General features: G+C 35.8%; 1 protein-coding gene across 1 annotated transcript in view; it reads right to left on the bottom strand.

Moving 5' to 3' along the window:
- TTN (titin) overlaps nt 1–19,588 on the bottom strand; it is a 244,337-nt gene extending 224,749 nt beyond the window's left edge. The window contains exons 1-17 of the mRNA XM_064660725.1: nt 19,373–19,588; nt 17,327–17,430; nt 13,069–13,272; nt 12,086–12,373; nt 11,254–11,342; nt 10,916–11,157; nt 8,933–9,218; nt 8,544–8,696; nt 7,946–8,065; nt 6,781–6,918; nt 5,832–5,969; nt 3,369–3,632; nt 3,136–3,255; nt 1,801–2,049; nt 1,459–1,524; nt 732–990; nt 81–141 (exon numbers count right to left, since the gene is read on the bottom strand). Coding sequence (XP_064516795.1) covers nt 81–141; nt 732–990; nt 1,459–1,524; nt 1,801–2,049; nt 3,136–3,255; nt 3,369–3,632; nt 5,832–5,969; nt 6,781–6,918; nt 7,946–8,065; nt 8,544–8,696; nt 8,933–9,218; nt 10,916–11,157; nt 11,254–11,342; nt 12,086–12,373; nt 13,069–13,272; nt 17,327–17,417 — 2,768 coding nt within the window. The 5' untranslated portion in view covers nt 17,418–17,430; nt 19,373–19,588. The remainder of the gene's footprint in view (nt 1–80; nt 142–731; nt 991–1,458; nt 1,525–1,800; nt 2,050–3,135; nt 3,256–3,368; nt 3,633–5,831; nt 5,970–6,780; nt 6,919–7,945; nt 8,066–8,543; nt 8,697–8,932; nt 9,219–10,915; nt 11,158–11,253; nt 11,343–12,085; nt 12,374–13,068; nt 13,273–17,326; nt 17,431–19,372) is intronic.
- Nucleotides 19,589–20,799: the final 1,211 nt, after the last annotated feature.

Raw genomic sequence — 20,799 nt, 5'->3', positions numbered from 1 at the left:
GATGTCTGAAGCTCTCATAAACAGAGTGCAAGAATCTAATGACTGCAGTAGGAGCAGTCTGTTTAGGACAGGAACTTTACCGTTTCTCTTCTCTAACAGCCTTCTCAGAAATGGTTTCTCGAGTCTCAATTTCTTCAGTAACTGCAAGGCAAATATGATATAGTGGATTTTAAAATACTTTAATAATAAGCCTTAAGCAGTGAGTTTAGTTGACACAAAAATAGTAAATAGTTGTTTGCCTCAGAGGGCTAGGTACTTCCACTGAGGAAGCAGGTTAAGAGTCTCCATCTGCCTGTAATTGGCCTTTCCCTCATATTCTTACAGTCCTTTTACCTAATAGCCCTGGAATACAACTCAGGGCATATGTTCTACTTTGGAACTGACAAAATGTCTATGATACATGACAAGTAATATACAGTTAACAAAATTATTAACTTCCTACAGTGACAAAAGGACCTGTCCTCGAGTTGCACCAAGGGAGGTTTAGTTTCAATATTAGGAAACCCTTCACTGAAAGGGTTATCAAGCGTTGGAGCTGGCTACTCAGGGGTCACCTGGGGCTGACTTTTAAATGCCACCTCCACCATGGAGGTATTTAAAAGATGTGTTCTGTGGCACTTAGGGACATGGTTTAGTGGTGGACTTGGCAGTTCTGGGTCAATAGTTGGATTCAATGATCTTAGGGGTCTTTTTCAACCTAAACAATGCTATGATTCTATAAATATACTTACCTTTCACATGTAAGTGGCAAGATGTGCTGACGCTCCCAGCCTTATTGGTAGCAGTGCAGGTAAATCTTCCACTGTCCTCTGCAAAGGCTTCACGAATTACAAGGCGAGCAAGTCCTGCTTGAAAAGTGATCTGGAAGTCCATTGAGCTCTCAATCTTGTAGTCTTCTCTGTACCATGTCACGGTAGGCTGAGGATGACCAGATATATGGCACTCCAGAGTGACAGACTCACCTTCAGTCACAGTCTTATTTTTGAGGCCCTGTATGACAAAGAATAGGTATCACAGTCAGTATATATTTTCACTACTAAACAGACACTTAAGTAAGTAAAACCTATTTGAATGGAAAATTTAATATCTACTTCAGAATAGTGTTCTGTTCATCAGTGTAACCAAGAAAAAAAAAAAAGGCATTTTCCAAAGGGAAGTATTTGAAACTGGATTTTAGGATCTCTGAACATTACTGTTATTAATAAAATGAAATGGTAGGTTGATGTTTGAGCAGATAGGTCAACCTTCTATGTGACCTAATTGTGAAGATTCACCTCCTTAACAGACATCCGGAAGAGTTTGTGTCAGAGATAAATTATATGACTCAGTAAGTCTAATACAGAGTTAAAAAGATTAAATAAAGCCAACTTTCAATAGTTAGGTTTTCAGAGATGAAAATTAGATTAAAAAGGGTGAAAATGTATTGTAACTCCCCTAATCTACACACAAATTACTTACTGAGACTAAGGTGGGTGGAGTAGCAGGGATTTCTGCAGGCACTGGAACTCTGGCAGTTTCTGTCACCTAGGTTATTCAAAGGATAATTAATAAACACCTAACAAACTCAAAGACATAAACAGCATAAATTAAATAAGAAAATAAATCAGATAATGTAAATTTTTTGCTTGTCATTGGTAATTATTAGATCCTTAGAAAGATTTGTGCGTAACAGAAAGATAAAAGCAAAATGTTTTAGGAGTGGAAAATTGCAGTAAGAAAACAACAAAAAAAGGGAAGCTATTCTATATTTTTTTAAGATGAAAGTTAGTCAAAGTGATAGAAATTCTCTTAATAACATACCTTTGCTTCACTTTCTTTCTGGAACACCAGGCGTTCTTCCCTCACTGCTTCACTTTTAATGCTTGTCTCTTTTTTAGTTTCAACACCCTCTCCAAAGGGAAACTGTGGAGGGGCAACTGGCTCTGCTTTTATCCTGACTTCATGTGGCTTCAGCTGAGGTGGCTTCACAGGCTTGGTGATCTTTTGCACAGCAGAAGTAGCTGATAACTCTTTTTCTAGAGTAGCCATGGCAGATCCAGCTATTGAAACCTAAGGAACAGAAGAGAAAAAATTTCAGATTTGTTGTAGTTTTGTTTTCAAAGGAGAGAGTATATTTCTTGAGCAGATAGCACATGCAGCAGTTGCTTCTTTAGCTACTTGCGTTTTGACACTGAAAAAACAATATATACAAAAATGAATACTAGTATCACATTGCATCAATAAAATACCAGCTATGTAATATCCTAGTATTATTTTTTATGTGTCTAACATTCAGATTTTTTTTTTACTTTAAAATGTGATCTTTAAATGGCTAAGAAGTTCTTAAGTGCAATACAAGAAATGTCCTCCCTATTTCTTCACTTAAAGCCTTAGCTTTCCATTTAATTAGTCTGATACTGCAATAAACAATATTACTAATTACATAACTGTTGGTAATTAAAATAACTGAGAAGATTTCAAAATCTTATTATAGGTGAAATAATTTTTTAAAATATACACAAATATTTAAATAAAAATATTTTAATAGTTTAGTTATGTTTTAGGAAAAAATAATTTTTAAAATTAAGGTGAAGAGAGAAAGTATGCTTGAATGACAAAATTAATTACCTGGGAAATTCTAATACTATGTGAAGGAGTCAAACAGAATAGTGGAAAGAATAACGTTCAAAAATAGATGGTGTCACATTATGCAGTCTGGATTTTTTCTATTTAAAAAGATAGCTTAGTACATATTAATCTGCAAGGAAGAAAAAAGCACTCTTTCCAGTCCTCTAGTGAACTGATGCATGTAATAAGATTGAAGAGGGACACTTCTGCTCTTTGAAAAACATAATTTGCACAACAAATATCTATAATTTCACTATTTGACAGGAAGTACTGAAGCTGCATTCTCAAACAGATTATAAAATTGGTTAAATAACTAATAATTATAAATCACATTTTAGCAATTCATCTGTCTGTTTACAGCAGTGTTCTTCATTAGTCAAACAAGCTTACAAAAATAACTGTAGAGAGCATACAACTCTTCTTGGGAAAGCATCACACTGGAGTGGGAGGAAAAGTCAAATGAAATAGGTCACCTACTGGGTATTGAAAATGAGCATGCTGGTCTTCTTGGATACAACTTTAACTTACCTCATATGTATGATCTGGTTTAGGAACAGCAACTTTGGCAACCGTGAAATGAGGACTTGCTGTGCGGGGTCGTGGCTGTTCAACATGAAATATTTTCTCAGTTTCTGTTGCTCTTTTTATCTACACAAAGCAATGAAAAAAGTTGTTGAAAATGTGATGCTGTTCTCCAAACTGAAACAGATTTCACTGGGACATGGTTTCTGGAAAAGAATATGATGTAAATTGAGTCTAACCTCTTTTGATATATGAACTTCTTGCTTTTCAGCAGCTGAGATATGTTTCTCAGGAGGAACGTAGACAGTTTTAACTTCTTTAGTGACAACGTGATGTTCTGCTGGGGCCTCAGAAACATGGTCCTCTTTATAGCCATACTCCACAGTTTTCTGCTTTACATGAGCTTCTTCTGCTAGTTCAGGTTGCCAGGGTGATCGAACGCGTGCCTGATCAACTGCTGCAACGACTGTAGCTACAGCTTCAGCCTTTTTTCCAGCTTCAGTCTATAGATAACGTTGGCAGAATTTATACAAATATTCATCATTATTTTGAAAACTTGTATACATGACAAATAGTTAAAATGTTCAGTATATTCCAGGCAAGGAGAGAGTGTAGTTACGCAAAAGTAATGATGTAAACCTCAAAAGTATACACCTGTAAATACACTTCAGAATCACTAGATTCAAATATGTATTTTTTTCTCTAAGTGCTCTGCACATTCAGAATATACCTATGCTTCTCTGTTTATACACATATTTGTCTGCAAGCTCATTTTTAAACTTTATAGTCATATTTGTTGCCACTTGTATAAGAGTATGCAGGTATGTAAATGTGCACATAGTTTTAAAGTATGCTCATCAGCTCCATACAACTATTAAATATAAGGAATGTAAGGAATGTGTCCAGCATCTGATGTGAATGTATTCACTAAGAAATATACCCATAAAAACTTTTTCACAGGGATATTTGTTAATTCAGTGCTAATCTATTTTAAAGGATTTTACAAATGAAGGGAGACTGAGATTTCTGGTAATTTGGAAATAATGCATTTGTATCAGGACTTCTATGTGTTTCTAATAACTGATAAATATTATCAGCTTCTATGTTATCAGGGTCCAAACTTCTGCCCTGTCAGCCAATAGTACGTAATAGGATGACTACTAGTATTTTTTACCATTATTGTCATAAATGATCTGGATATAGCAACAGAACACATGAAATGTATGCCTTGTAAATGGGAAAAAACCTATAGATCATTTCATGCTTATTTTGAAATTGTTATCAACTTAAACTAAAATAACTTAAGTGAGGCCAAAATGTGATTGTTTACAGAGATTGTGTTTTCTTATTAAAGTAGTATTTAGGTAACAAGGACCTCTTATTCAGTATCATTGCCAATTTCAAAATAATTGCTTATAGTGACTTGCATTTGGCCCTAAATTTACATCATCCAACAAGCAATTGAAATTCCTTAGCAGATTGACTCCTCTGAGTGCATTTTATATGCTATGTTCATTTACTTATATTTTATAAAACTATTTTATGAAGGTACTACAGTGAAGATACATAGATTTTAAATAAAAGCTGTTGGTAACTATGCTATTCTCCCACATATGAAAGTTCCTGGCTTTATTGTAACAGAAGACTTTTCTACTTTGACAGTCCTACTGGAACAAAGAAGTATCAACAAGTGCCTGATTGTCAGAAGTAATAAATTGGGCGGACCTGAATGGACATTAAAGTTTGTATTGTACAAAGAATAATTCAAATCTTAATAGAGAAAGTTTTTTTATCTGACAACCATAAAGTTACAAGGAATCATCTTGTAGAAATAAGAATTGCAGAGCCAGAAATTTGAACAAGTAAACATTACTTGAATGTCGTTGATAGGGAGGAGGCTGTCACAGAGAAATCTGGCTGTAGCCTTAAAGGTGACATTTCCTAACAGGGTGGAATATAAACATCTTGATCACTAGAAACATAATCATACTGACTCTGTTACTTGACAATCATCACACTTAATGGGTATATTATCAGGAATTAATTTGAGAGCATTCTGTTGTAGCAAAACAGCTCTTAAGAGTGAGGTTTGCAGATAAACCAAATTGTAACAGTGCATTGGTTGTAATTTCTTGCCAGTTCTGGACACTGTGACTGGTGCTTTGGTTTTATCAGTGGCAATTATTTTTGGAACTACGGTAGTTTTCTTAGCTTCCTTTTTAATCTAGTTTTTATAGCAGACAAAATAGTTTTGTTTACATATGATCTTGAAAGATATTTGAACAATGAGAAAACATTTTAGAATGGTAACAGGGAAGGAGGATTAAGTGGTTAGATCCTTGTGCATTGCACACATCTCTCTATTATATGTATACTGGTAAGTATTGTTACACCTTGGCACTTATTTGAATAAAAGTAATTATTTTAAAAAAAAAAAGTTAAAATGCATTTCAGGAATCAGTCAGTCCATTCCAAAAGTCAGTCAGAAAATAATTATGAGCATCCTATTAAGGAAAACAGAAGAGGAAGATAGAGGTGAAATAATTTAGTCTAATTAGCAATAGGTCTAAAAGTTTGTCAGTTGAATAATCGTAAAAAAAAAAGTGAGCTTGAAAAGTATAGTTAGTATTTTTTGAGGAAAACATGAGGTTTGTAAAGAAGAAAGGATAAAAACCAGTTATGGTTATAATAGTGCTATTCACCTTTCCATGTGTTATGGTGATTTGTTCTTGTTTGGTAGCAATTCTTTCTTTACTTTTCGATATTGTGACCGGTGGTCTAGGTTTATCAGTGGTAATTACTACCTTAGGTACAGAAGGTTTCATATCTTCCCTTCTTATCTATTTTTTATGGTAAAGAAAAATAATAGTAATCAATTATGACTGTTGTCAAAATTACACAGCTTTTTGGGAATGCAGGATAAGGTTTCAGAATGTATATTAATAAGATATAAACATCACTTCAGAATTGGAATAATTGCTTTATAACCAAGTTATAGCCCATCTTATATGCTAGCTGAGAGAAGTGCATTCAAAGCCATTAACATAGTGCATTCATCTGCACTGTGAATTAGAGAAGAATCTTCCCACTTCCTAGTTAATTGTGATGTATCATTGCTATGTTTTGCAGAAAATGTTTGAATAAAAATTATTATTACTGACTTAACATTTGTTCCCATTAGTAGATAGAACTATTTCATCAGTTACTCCAGCAAACAGTGGTTCCGCAATATGGTCTAACAGATGCATTCAGTCCTCACACAAATATGAACTTCATTAAATCAAACTTCACTAAATATCATGTCCTGAAAGATAACCTTTACAATTTATATTCAGAAATCTACCTTCAGAGAAAAAAGAAGTCATTAAGCATCAGATGAAAATCTGTGTACCCTGGCAATAAAAGCCATAATGCCCAAAGGATCAGAAGGGCAGCTGCACTCCTCTGTAGACAGAGCTGCTATGAGGTCAGTGGAACTGACCTGCAGTTCTGGCCTTATCTCTGGAATAACTTGCTTTATAAAGTTTTTATTTTGTAACCTTCTTTTCATAAAGAAGGACAGCAAAGTTACACAGCACATGTGATGAAGAATGATGTTTTATAAACTTATTAGAGTATCTCAATGAACTAAAGATTGTAACATTTATTTACCTTTTCATGAGCTACGTGCACCTGCTCATGTGTGGTAGATATTTCTTCTCTAGCTCTTGATATTCTTTCTTGTTCTCTGGCTCTGTCTGTGGCAATTATTACTGTGGGTACCGGAGTTTTCTCTGGTTCTTTTCTCACCTGGACATTTACAAATAAAGAAGTTTAAATGATATATTATTTTAAAATATAAGGTATGTGATTTTCAATGCATTTGGAAAAAAGGATAGAAAAAAAGGGAGGAAGAATGTCAAACTCTGTATTTTGAAATCATCTGGTCTGGAGACAACAATAACAACATAAACAGACTTTGTATAAAAGATTTAACATAAAAATAATAAAACATTCCACAAATGCTTGCTTTGATATTGAAAGCAGTAATAAAAATTTTAAAAAATGGCTCAGAGGAAAACTGTCCTGCATTATAATCAGTTTGAGAAAGTGTAGGATATTAAAACCAAGTTTTAGGTAACTTTCACTTTGACAAGAATTCAGATGCCAAATTCAGGTGTAATGCCCAGGTGAATTTCTGTTTCTAAGTGCTTTAAAGATAGGTTACACTTTCTTCCTTACACATTTCAACTACATTGCAAATGTAATCTTCTCTATAAAAGCCAGTCTTCCATTAAATCATATTTTTCTGATAAAATACATGCTAAAATAATCTGAATTCAAATCATTCATCAGTATTTTCAAATTTGATTTTAATGCAGAATGAGTTTTTCCTCCTTTTTCTGACCCACTGTGCTGCCAACAAACAAAGCAGGCTACAAATGGCAAGCTTAGAGACAAAATCAGAAAAAAAAAGCGTAACCAAATTTAAGAACTATTTCCTACATGTCAGTTCTTTAAGTGATTATGAATACTAGCTAGTAAATTACCTTACAATATATGAAAAAGAGAGTTTTTCTAAATTAATGTTTTGCGAGTTTATCTATCACATTCTTAGGTATTAATAGTGGAAGTGAAATAAAAAAGGAAAGACAGTTACCATCAAGGAGAGACAGGAAAATAATAGCAATGCAAACTGGGAGAGCGAACGTATATAAAAGAGAAAAATAGCATAATGGTATATCATTTGTCTTGTTCATAGGCTTGTCTTGTGTATGAGATATTAGATTTTTGAACAAGGTAGGGTATAACAATCACTGGTAACATCTGTATTCACCTTTTCATGAGAGATGTGCCTTTGTTCTTGTGAAGTGACAATTCCTTCTCTAGTTCTTGATATCACTGTTTGTTTTGTGGATTTATCACTGGTAACTACTACCGTTGCCTCCTTTTTCATCTGAATTTTTATAGCAACAAACAAAAAACCCAAGCCTTAAAATTCACTTTAACAAATTGACCATCAAAATAAGAGGAGAAGGAAAAATAAGAGAGGAATGCAAGTGAAGGAAAAATACTAAGGGAGAATTATTTTATTCCTAGGGGGGAAATTATAAATGAGATATTAGAGAAAAAACTTCATCATTGTAAGAATAATGTTAGCAATGAAAAGGAAGAATAGAGGGTCACTTTCATAGAAGGAATTCTTAACCTTAAAAACAGTTTAAGAATAATTAGTTCAATCCTGCTATGATGGAATGCAATGGATAAGTGAACCACGAGCATTCGTTTACATCTAGCTTCTCTATATGAGTATGCATGCTTTTGCAGTGCACTGGGTAATATCTGGTTAATTCCTCACAGTCAGTCATGCCTTGTTTGCATGTTGGATGAAGGGATAAAAGGGAAATCAGAGAATGTCTGTGCTCTATTTCTACCTGCTCCTGAACAGGTTGAACGTGGACTGCAGTCATTGCTGTCCTTTTAGCAGTTTGCTCTACAACACCTGGAGCTGGTTCTCTCACCATGGCTTGATCCACAGCAGCAACAACCGTAGCAACAGCTGCTGTTTTTTCACTGTCCTTTCTCACCTATATTAGTCACATCAAAAAACATTTTTTCATGTTTTGCATACATTCAGAAGAAGCACAAAACAAGTACAGAGACACATGTTGCAAAGAAGCATTTCTGTATTTGCAGCAGAACTCAACAGCAGATACACAGGTTTTTACACACAGCCTCTCAGATGCCATTTAGCAGAACTATTCAGCAGTAGTGAGACCCCACATAAAGCAAACCCAATGTTTTTTCCAGTAGTAGACTTTACCTCTCTAGCACCAGTCACCACCTCGCCAGCAGTAGCACCAGTAACGGTAACTTGTTCTTGGACCCCATATGTCCCCTCCCATCTCTCTTCAGTTATTTGGGTAGTGCTTGTAGATACTCTTGTTTCCTTCATCTGGGCTTCCATGGTTGCAGCATATCCTTCCTGCTTCCAAGGAGGAAGGACTTCAGCCCCAACTGTTGTCACTACATGTGGTTTACGAATTGGAGATGGAGACTTCACTGGTCTGATAGGGGAGGTGGAGATCCTTCCAGCAGGAGAAACCGACCTATTGAAAAAAATCAGAGTATTGATGTAATTAATCCAGTGTCATACAATGACAACTGTATAAAAAAACTTCGTCCTGAACTTGGTTTCACTCCATAATTAGGGTACATTCAGTAATATATAGTTTGATTTTAAAAAATTTTTGAGGTGTTTGACTTGTAAATTACACTAACCTATGTGCCTAACAATATGCCTAATATGTGTGGTTTTGTCATACTCATAACTGTAAAATGTCTTTGTGGTATCCTAGTTTCCAGAAAGAAATAAGAGCAAGTGGTAAAGGAAATTTCACTCAAGCACATATATTTAAAATACAAAAATTCATCATGACTTTCCATTTGCTCTATCCTAATTCTCCTAATAGGAATAATATAAAAGGCTTACATGCTGTAAGTATTACATATTACATTCGTAGTCCAGTCTCTGTAGAGAGACAAAATGGTTAATGTAACCAAACTGTGGCAAACACGTAGAAAAACAACTGTATCTACTACTGTACCACATCTCATTTCCATGTGACATCCATACATGTACTCATACTCCAGGCAAGCTTCTGATCAGTGCCTATCTTTTTCCCCATACTTATATTTACAAATCTCAACCATAATAATTGTTAGCCATTTGGAAAGTGCTAGTTTCTAAATTTTGAAAAATTCAATCCTAATCCTAGCAGACAGTTTTAAAGCATTTTCCAAAATACTTTAATAGGCTTTCTAACTTAGAATTTCTCGGAGTGGAATTTTTTTGTGCTGTATTTCCCAGAGAACGTTAACAAATAGCATCACTAGGGGGCAGCATCATCATTTAACTTTTTAGATATATTTTCTAATGTGTTGTGTTGTCTAAAAGTGGTCTGACTAGCAAGGGAGTACAAACTTCTAGTTCCATATGCTCTCTAGATGGCACTATTTAATCCTTTTTCTGTGTTTGCAGTTTGCTAGTTATTGCTAGTTACTATCAATCCGTTTCTTCCTGTCCTTTCAAGTTATTCTCAGTGGGGCAAAATTCACCAGCGTGCATAGCTCTGACAACTTAAATGGGGCTCTTCTGGGCACTCAGGTTGGAGATATTCCTTCCATGATGAAGCTGCTTCAGGATACTGCAACTGCAGGATTTCCAAAGCAATCTTCTCTTTACCTGCCTCTCAGCACAGATGTCATGGGGTCTCTGAGACCACGAGCCCTGCTCTTCAAACCACTCACTTTCCCTCACAAGAGGCTCTACACAGCAGAGCTAAACTTCATTTTTCCATAACCACCTTTAGCTTGCCTACCTTCAAAACATTATTTCTACAGTCATTACCAGTACACACATGGAACATGTGTTCACATTTTTTTCCATATCCTTTCATTATGTTTGTCACTCATCAATGCCATTGCTCTTTTCTCTGTTCATCTAAAATAATCAAGGGCCAACTGCCATACTGTTTTCTTCCCTTTCATCTTGATCTTGGAGCTTTGAGTGCTACTTTGGCTCTATACAAGGCAATCAAAAAGGATTTTCTTTCACACTGGACAGAAAGTGTACATAGGAGGCACAGACTTCTGGTAGTAGTGGCAAGTATAGCACATTATAACTAGCCACCAAAATAAACTCAGTAATAAGTGCCATTTTATACCATGCTCTCATGCTACAGCATTACTGCTATACGTGAAAGTGATTAAAAAACAATATTGTTTGAAACAATGATAGTTTTACCTTACTGGTGAGGGTGTTGGTGCTCTGACATGTCTTACAGGTGATGGTGATTGTCTAACAGGAGATGGTGATTGCTGTCGTGCCATTTGTGCTTTTGCAGCAGTTGGTGGGGTTGGTGATTTTGATGTAGGTCTAGGAGGCATTCGTGGAGGTGCTTTGTGTGGGAGCTGTTGGGCGGCTGCACCTTCTATAATCATTTCAACACTTGTAAGTGATCTGGCATCAAAGTGGGCTTCAGTCTTCTACAATGAAAAACAAGAGAAAAATACTAGGGTGAGATACTGTAGAAGTAATCATCCACATTTTAGCCTTACCTGCTTTGTTTTTGGAAATTATACCTTTTCAATTCTGGCTTGTCTTGTTTGTGAAATCTGAGCAGTCGAAACAATTGTCTTTGTCTTTTTAGCAGGAACGGCTTCTTCCTCACCTTTTGGGAGAGAAAATGTGGTCAGGAGAATTTCATATGCCAACAATCAAAAAACAGTTGCAGAAATGAATGAAAGGTCAATTCCAACTATATAAAAAATTATATAAACAACAGAAAAGTAATTAAGCAACTATCTGTTTTTTCTGCAATATCTATAGACCGATAATTGTGAAAATAGTTGAAACAATATCACCGCACTACTAAGTCATTAGAAAAAAAAAACCAACAAAAACCAAACCAGAACACATTTATTGTTGATTCTTCATATCAGTCCTAGATCTGAAATGATCACAGAGTCTGGAAGCCTGAATGAAGTGAAATCCAAGCAAGAGTACTCTGGGTAGCATGACTCACAGCTACAATTCTCTATCTAAGAACTGTCTTCATCCTCGCCTCCCTCATTTACAACACCTTGTACAGTTATGCAGTCTAACATATTTATTCTATCAAAGTCAGCTATCAAATACAAAATGAGAACAATGCAAAGTATCCCACACTTTAATCTATCTATTGTACCTTGCATTTAAAGAAGACCCATTCTGGAGAAAAGGTACTTTTATATCTCAGAAAAAAACCTTTGGCAAATTTCATCAAAGACACTGTTTTTTTCACAGCAAGTTAATAACTCCTTAGAAAGAAGTTATAAATTAACTTATTGATATCACATCGATGAAGTGCTGCGTATTGAACCACTGCAATGAATGGTCTCCTATTTTCATGGCTTGCAACTTCAATTCTGTTACCTTGAATTAGCAGTTCAGCTGTTGAAGTAGCACGTCCCATACTATTTGTGGCATTTACTGAATAGGTGCCGGAGTCTTCAGGGTATGCTTCTGCAATTATTAGGCTGTAAAGGTCTCCTTCTTGTAAAATTTTAAAATCGGGGGAGCTTTTGATTTCTACTCCATCCCGATAGAACTTCACCACAGGTGTAGGGATTCCAGTCACTCTTACATCAAGTCGAACTTGACTTCCCTGCCTTGCAGTCATGCTCTGTAGTCGTTGTGAGAAGTTTGGTGGTGCTGTTCCAGCTGCATTTTTATTGAAGAAGTAAATAGAAAAACAATAGTGTTTGTTAAAAAGAACTGTAAGGACTAGATATTTTCATTACTAGACGTGCACAAGGTCTATTTTTCTTTCACATGCTACTGACAGATGATAGAAACTTCTGAAACATTCAAAACATTAGGAGTTGATTAGCTTTTTTTCTTGCATTTAAAATTACTGATATTTTTGATTATGCCCATAATTGCAAATGTTTCTAGAATTACTGATACACTGATTATAACCATAGGCATTAAGCACAGACTCTTGGCCCTTTATGTGAGTTATTCTGTTAAATATCATTTATTTCATTAAATATCATTAGGGTCTCCATCCTGAAGAACTTTATCCTTTCTTTTATGAGTAGTTTGAATATACCCAGTGTGACAGATCACGAGTGGAGATATAGAGGGCTAAGCCAGAAGCTTGCAATTGTGAATAAGAGTTTACAAGATCAGGATTAAACTTTATACAGCTAAAGTACAAAGGACACCATTAGACATTCCTGGTGAGAACATATGCTGAATTCTAGACTGCTTTAGGAAAAGGAGAGTGGTTTGCTATATTTTGCTGACCATATATTTCAAATCTGAACTTTTTTCATTATCTGTGACTCTTCTGCTATCACTCTCTTTCTCACATTGCTAGCAGATAGAGGAGCATTTCTTTAGCTGCATTATACCTGTGACAAGCAGCTCAGCAGTACTAGTTGCTTGCCCAGATCCATTGGTGGCTTGTACGGTGTATCTTCCACTGTTTGCTTCTGTCACGGTGGGGATCACCAGTTTAGCGCGGCCATCACTAAACGAGATCTGCACACCGGGCAGAGTTTCAGCAGAGAGAACCTGGCCATCCCGATACCAGTTCACCTCAGGAACTGGGAAACCTAAAGAAAAAGGAAGACAAACGGAGACTAAGATGCTATGAAATGCCAGATATAAAAAATTACCATAATACGTACTTGTGTATTCGTGGTTATAGTGGAGCATAATGGCATAGGCACTGATATATGGTTATATGTCCAGTGACACAGGGGCAAAGGAATTGTAGAAAGGTCTTTAAAATGCACAGAGCAATAGGGCAGCTGCACAAGCTCCTGCATTTAGGAAATCACTTGAATAAGGAGGGGACTGTAGTGTTTGGCAATCCTGTTCAGGAATAAAAGTTCATCATAATCATGAGAGGGATGGATTAAAGCACGTGAGGTACTTTTAAAATTTATTTGCTAGTATCTAAGAAGGACTGCTTATTGATAACAAATTTATCCTGTCCCATAGTTTGGAGACAATGTAAAAATCAGTACTTCCAACCAAGTTAAGTATTTTTCTAACACTATATGTTTTTAGAAAAATGAAGTGACAGAAAAAGTGACTGCTGTAGACATTAAAATCAAGTGCTTTCCAAGTTTTGGGGTTTTTGATTCCTTTTTCTCAAATTTTTTGAATTTGGTGACAGCAGTCATCTGGAACCTGCTGATCTTTTCAAATATATTGATCTCGTTCAAATATATTATTCTTTTGTTATCAGGGTCATGAGCAAGACTCTTCTGGTCAGAAAAAACTAATGGTGATTTTAGATTCCCAGTGGAAATTCTCTTCACAGTTTTCTACTCTGCCAAATTTATTGAGCAACTGAAATCCATTTGATGAATAAATAAAATTTTTATATGAGCCATGTAAGCAGAACAGCTAATTTAAGGAGCTAGTTCCAGCTCAAAGTCCTTTTTGTAGTCCTAGAACACCACTTCTTCAAAAATTAAAATTCCTGCAAATTCACTTCATGTATTTCTCCACTCAGCCCAAATCACCAACTGAACTGCACTGGGGCTCAGGAATGAAATCCAAGACTGTATTTACAATTTTCCCAGTTCTATTCCGTGGTTTGGAAAACCCTAGGGCCACAGAATTCTGCTTCCTTTCTAGTGTATCCCTCCTATAAACCAAGTAAATCATTAGGGATTTTAATGTACCAGGAAAATGACATAAAACAAACTCTCACACACAGTGTGGACAGTTTTAGAGAGGATTAGAAACCAAAAGCTAAAAGTACTTCTAAGCATTACTAATTTCATAGATGGAAGTTATCAAACAGCCCTGATGGGAACGTATAATTCAATTTTGTACTACTAGTGTAGGACAACTTGGGTATTATCACCATAAACACTGAGTATTCAGCAGATCCCAGTTATTCCATTCAGATCTATGTGTCTTCAACATTTTGTGAAAATTAGTTTAAAAACATTTTAAGGTAGGCAACCAAAAACGTGTCCTCTATAGAGAATTTCTTGTAACATCAAAATGTTTTATTTTCTTGGGGCAGCATTATATGATGATTAGCAAACATGGGAATTTATGTGGGACGTTGAAAAGGTCTGCATTCTAGAAATGGAGTATATTTTGATGCCTCAAACTGCTATATCCAAGGGACCCAAAGTTAGAAGCCATTTTGAAAATCTAAGCCCAAATTTATAATTAAAAAAACTCAACTCCACAAATTTACTAGCACTCTGCTATCCCATGCCACCAAACTAGGCACTAAAGGGTAAGATCTACCTCAGATTATAGATATTTTTGCCTGGTCTATACAGAATAGGGATTTGCTTCTACATGTGCCAAATGACACTATGATTTGACTATTAATTATTAGGACAATCTTTTTCATTTTGTTCATTTTTCATTCAATTGTCCTTGAGGTTTTTTGAGCTTTAATGCCAAAAAGAAGAAAATCAACCCAAAGTGCCTCAAATCCACTACTAAAGTAATTGAATTCAATGAGACTCTTCTGACAATGACATGAGAAGAACTGCCAACTTGTGTTCAATCTATGTGCTGCTTTCAACAATAAGCAGAGTTTAAAGGTTGTCTTGCACTGGGTAATACCTGAAAATATAAGTTCAAAGAAAGGTAAGCAGGGTACAGGTTTCTTTATGAAAAAAAATCAAATTTGATCAATGCTGTGGAGACATGAGGATGGGCACAGTTCTAATGCTGGCAGAACTTCTGACTTCCTTGTCTCATGACCCCTCAGCCACTGCTGACCCAGCAGGACTCCCACTGCTCTGGCATTTACTGCTTTTAATGACAGGGTTTGTGCATTCTGTGCTTTCTGAGATTTCTGTAACATGCTGGGTATTTTGTAATGTGGCACTTAATTTACAGTCTAATATAACAGTAAAATTCATTTGTTCTAGTTTACACACAGCAAAATTGCATCTCAGGTGGTTGCTAAGCTCTTCTGGATACCCTTAGATTAACTGAACTCTTCACATTTGAATTGTAGCTCTGTATTAATACTTGACTTGTATATAAAAAGCCAGTGTTATCAGAGATAAAAAGAAATTCTTCATTTCAAATTCACAATATTTCATTATGGATAGGAAGGGCAGAATAAAGCTCTGTAGTCCTTTATGCAATTAGTTCAAGAAATAAAACTCTCCTATTTGTAACGCCTTAGAAAAACTAAATGGCAAGCCACTGTTTCATCTTTCAACATTGGTGGATGCTTTTGGGGCAGGAAAGATATACCAGAATCTCACAATGTGAACAAAAGCTAACAAGAGATTGACTTGCAAGATATTTGAAACTAACATCCAATATGGCATATTATTAGAAAAACTGATGTAGCTTCACTTAGTAAGAAATCAAGTTCCCCTCCCAAGTATTCCATGATATCACACAAATGAAAATAGCCAATATCATACATTGAGTCATATTAACATCCTATCTTGTTCTGATGATATATTTACATATTTGTAATAATTATAAGTATTGTAATCAACCATGGAAAAACTTTTCAGTGTACAGGCAAGAAGAGAAGATCGGGGCAATTAACTGAAGATCAAGGGCCAAAGAACAGAATATGCCATGAAAAAATATCATGGATGTAGACTACATGACATGTGGGCCAGTGTTATCCAAAGGGACCAGGGGATGAACCACAGTGGATTATAGATGTCAGAGATCTTTATAGTTGGACAGATCATGTGTTTGCACCTGTCACAGAGCATCTGAGTAGTATTTTATGGTATGTGGATCATCACATTGCTAATGCCTGTAAGACAATATAATTCCATCAGCAGAGAACACATGTCATTTCTCCTTAGTCACTGCCGAGGTCAGAGACACTCTTAGAACAGGGTGTTGGTTATCTGGTAACGTTATCTCAGGAGTTTCCATGGGGTTTTGCACAAGATAGGGTGTTTGAATACCACGTAGACTGGAGAAATGAAGTATCCTTTAAATTATATGGAATCTGGCATCTTCAACTCACATCAACATCTTAAATTATATTAATCCAGCCTTGAGCTACCATCATGACCACCATACGAATCTATTATCTAGCATACTAGGGTTTTCTACCCTTTTCAGTCACCAGGTGGACCTAGATTTTGTGCTTTTAACCCCGTTGCTAGAACTCTGGAATTAAGTAAACTTAAGGACACAGGAGGGAGAAATACAGCTTAGCTAGAGTAAGAGTAAGGCTTAGTACAAGGTCATTGAAGAGCTAGCACAAGCCTTGCCCTTTGCACCTTCACTCCTCATTCTGTCCAATCACCATTCAAACAAGATTATTCTCTCTGTACCTGTATAAAGTTCCCTTATTAGCAGAGTATGTATCCTTATGTGTATATTTTAAAGGTATTTACCCCAGTTTTGCTGGTTCTGACATATATGAGAATTAGACACCAGTGGCATGGCAGGATGACTGCCTACTGCTCGGTCAGTAACTTTATGCAGCCTGTTTGTAGATATTTGACAGCACCTCACAGTGCTGATCAGTACTGTATAATATAGATATATATCCATATTTCAGTACTCATCTTTACCCATTCAGGTCATATTATGATCTATAGAAAGTGTTATCATTTTTCTAAGCATAAACATTTGGAAAAAATAGTAATAAAAAATAATAAATCTTGGAAGAATGAAGCAAAACCTTACCACTAATATGAGCCTCAAAGGTTGCGGCACTACCCTCCAGTGCCACAACACTTTGTAATGGCTGCGTAAATGTTGGTGCTTTTGTCGTCATCTTTACAGGCACTCTGCAAGCAAAAAAACCCCATCATTAGAGATAAATAGTGACAATGTTATTATACGCACTCCTTTCTTGCTAGATTTTAAGAGTATTTGTAATTATTTTCAGAACAATTTACTCTAGTAAGTTTTAAATCAGAATGACCTGGTGAAATGTGAAGAGTGTAGATTTTGACAAAGTTGTATGGCAAATTATTCTTAGAGAATGCTTGGCTGAGTTGGATGTGAAACCATTATCTTTAGTGGAGCTGTGCTTTGGCATTGCAAGTGTGCAGCAGAAGACAAAATTCTGCTTGACTCACTGCATGACCTTCCACAGGTCATCCAGCCTCTATTCATCTATTAACTTTTTTATCTGAAGAGAAAATAATTTCCATGTATAATTTTTTAAAATGTTTTGTTGGTGCAAAGCATTTGCATTCTCCAATAAGAATATATCTAGGTCACTAAGCAGAACTGAAAGAATGTGAAGGTCGTCAATGTATTTGGCTCATAATAATGATCAAAATGACAGAAGACAATTTTAAAAGCAGTCTGTAAGTAGTGAATAACTTCTTTTCACAGAAGCATATTGACATTAAAGATGCAGATAAAATTCTAGTCTTTCTTAGAGAGTATTTCAGTGGAATTTTGAATATGGGAAGACAGCAACCTTCGAAATGTGAGCTAGGATATAAGGTAGCCACTGACACTGATGGCTTGAACAACTGCAGAGCCATGTGAAATCTGAAAGAAAGTTTGCTTTCTCTTGCTATGCCAAAAGATCCTACTTTGAAATAGCACACTACACCAGAAAAGCTTCTGTGTCAGTGTTTTATATTTGCCTGAGCATATTTATTTACTGATGTAAAATCGTGTGGTTATTAAAAATGTAGCTAGTATCTTTTTAATAGTAGTATACATCTATTAAAGTTACAATGTTTCTCATAATAAAATTCCCCTGAGAGCAGATCAAGTCTTAACAAACAGGAGTTAACCCCACAATTTTTTCAAGCCAATCTTGCTCACATATTTACTTCAGTTTACTTTGGCTTTTGTGCCAGATTTTGTGACAACCCCAAGCTTAACTCAAAAATGAGAAAGCAAAGTTTCTTTCACTCTGAGCCAAATTTATTTTACCTTTCATAGGGGTAAAAATTCTTTCATTACATGAATGCCTTCATAGAAGTCAGGGCCTGATGTGTACATACAGTAAGTGCATAAGGGCAGAACTGGATAATGTATCGAGATTTTCAGCTCAAGTTATGACTATGTTTTGAAGCTCAGCTAAAATATATGGAAACATTATGAAAGCTTGTATATATGTGTAGTTTCCTTACTTCAGAATAGATCAGAAATAATTCAATTAAGTAAAACTGTCATTGAGTTCACACAAAGTTTATCTCTTTCATTGTCTAGGTAAATTCTGGTGATGAAGATCTGATCTTATAAGGCTTCTTGTATAATTAGAATTGAAAGTATGTGTCTGAAATGTCATGTTCCAGAAATAACCTTTACAGCTATGAATGACAGCAGACAAGTGTTCCAGAGCTGCCATGTAACTGATACCTTAGCAGTTGTTTCCCTTAAAAAGTCATCAGTGCTTAGCTGATACCATATGCATTTTATCAGAGCTATTCTGGGAGCTTCTCAGTTTATCTCTCAGTAGCATAACCTTGAACACTCGCAAGAGAAAGGAGTTTTTAAGTTCAGCACATGTTTCCATACACTTTTAAAACCTTAATTTATATAGTCTTTAACAATAAAATATACTGTAAAAAACCACGTTTTGCTGAGAGTTACCAAAGCTTACTCCAGTAATTTAAGATATAAACTTGACAGAGAATTTAAGTGCTCTGTCTATTCCTGAAACCTATACCCCCCGTGAACAAATTTATAAAAAATAGATTGTATCAGGATTATTAATGACCGATAAAACCTTTTTTACACCAGTAGAAACATGCTACTAACCTGATCTCTCAAAGTGCCTGCAAGAGTGGGCTAAGCCCAACGAAATCTTCTTGAACGACGTCCTTATCCCAAGTAAGATTTTTTTAGACAATCCCAGCATGAGAATTGTAGAGCCTCTAATCATAAAAAACAAAACTACACGGTCTTGACAGTGTAGTTTTGTTTTTTTGCAATCCCTACACCCGAGGCGAGGCGGGGAATGCACGACTGCTCAGAAGTGCTAACATAGTTGTTTCACTTTATATACCCCAGCTCTGCTGACAGGTCTGCCTCATCATGTCAGTGCCAGTTCTGATTGGTTTCCTAAAAGAAAGTATCCTGTGAGAGGGGCTTCACTCTCTGTAACCATACACCACCTGTTGGTTTTGATTGACAATCCTAATTTTGGAGGCACAAAAGGGATTCAATAAGGAAACCTCAGCCGTTCCAAAGCTTTTGATTTATAATTCAATTTCATTTATAATGTGCAGTTTACAAGCCATTGCAAATTTCCTAAGTCACAATCTCAAGACAAAGAAAGTAATAAAGAAGCATTTTAGCAAAGCATATGAACAAGTCAGAAGTCATCATATTAGTGAGATTCAGCCTTACTTCCTTTCATTATAAAACACCCAAGAAGCTACCAAATGCATCTGTCAATCAACAGACTAAATAAGTATGCTGAGCTCAGATATGTGGCTGCAAACTATTAGAATACACTGTTTAAATTATTTTTCTTTGTAACTTTGAACTCTAAAATTGTATTTGGTAATGCATAGATTTGGCGTGGGGTTTTTTGTTTCCTTCACAAATTTTCTGTTGGATGGTCCAAGTAGTTAAGCTTAACAAACAGTAGTATACAATGTGCAGAAATACAAATGTGAAAGTAAAATTACAGAAAAATACTGTAATTCCTAAAAAACCCTGGACTTTAAACCCAACAGCTTTTTCTAGACCTGTATGGCCTTGTGAAGATGCCAGAGTTAGTCACCAATGGAATAGCACATCAGTTTGTGAACTTCCACTAGCCCAGCTTTGTCACTAATGTGCTAATTGTACCGTTGGAGTGGTTACTTCTGAAACAGACATCAGTTAGAAGACTGCTCTTGTTTATGGCTGGAATGGGAGGTGTTTTACCACAACATCACATCTGCCTGTTTCCATTCCTGCCTTCTTATTCAAAAATCTTTTTCCTACTCTGTGAAGTGGAATATATGTAATGCATATCTAGAAAGCTCTAGACTGCTTAGGTGCTTAAAACCAAGCATGTGCTTAGCTGGTTTGATAAGTGGAGGAGTTCAGTCTGATGTTACTAAGTTCTACGTTGAAAAGGATCTCCCTGAGGATACCTAGAGAAGTAAACACAGACTGGAGTTTTGTACTATCAGCTGCACTTGTGTTTGAAAACAACCTGAAGGAAACCTCTTAGCATGAGATCCAGAAAATGC

This window comes from Pseudopipra pipra, chromosome 7 (genome assembly GCF_036250125.1).
Source record: "Pseudopipra pipra isolate bDixPip1 chromosome 7, bDixPip1.hap1, whole genome shotgun sequence".
NCBI lineage: Eukaryota > Metazoa > Chordata > Aves > Passeriformes > Pipridae > Pseudopipra > Pseudopipra pipra.
This window is presented reverse-complemented; position numbering and strand designations above follow the sequence as displayed.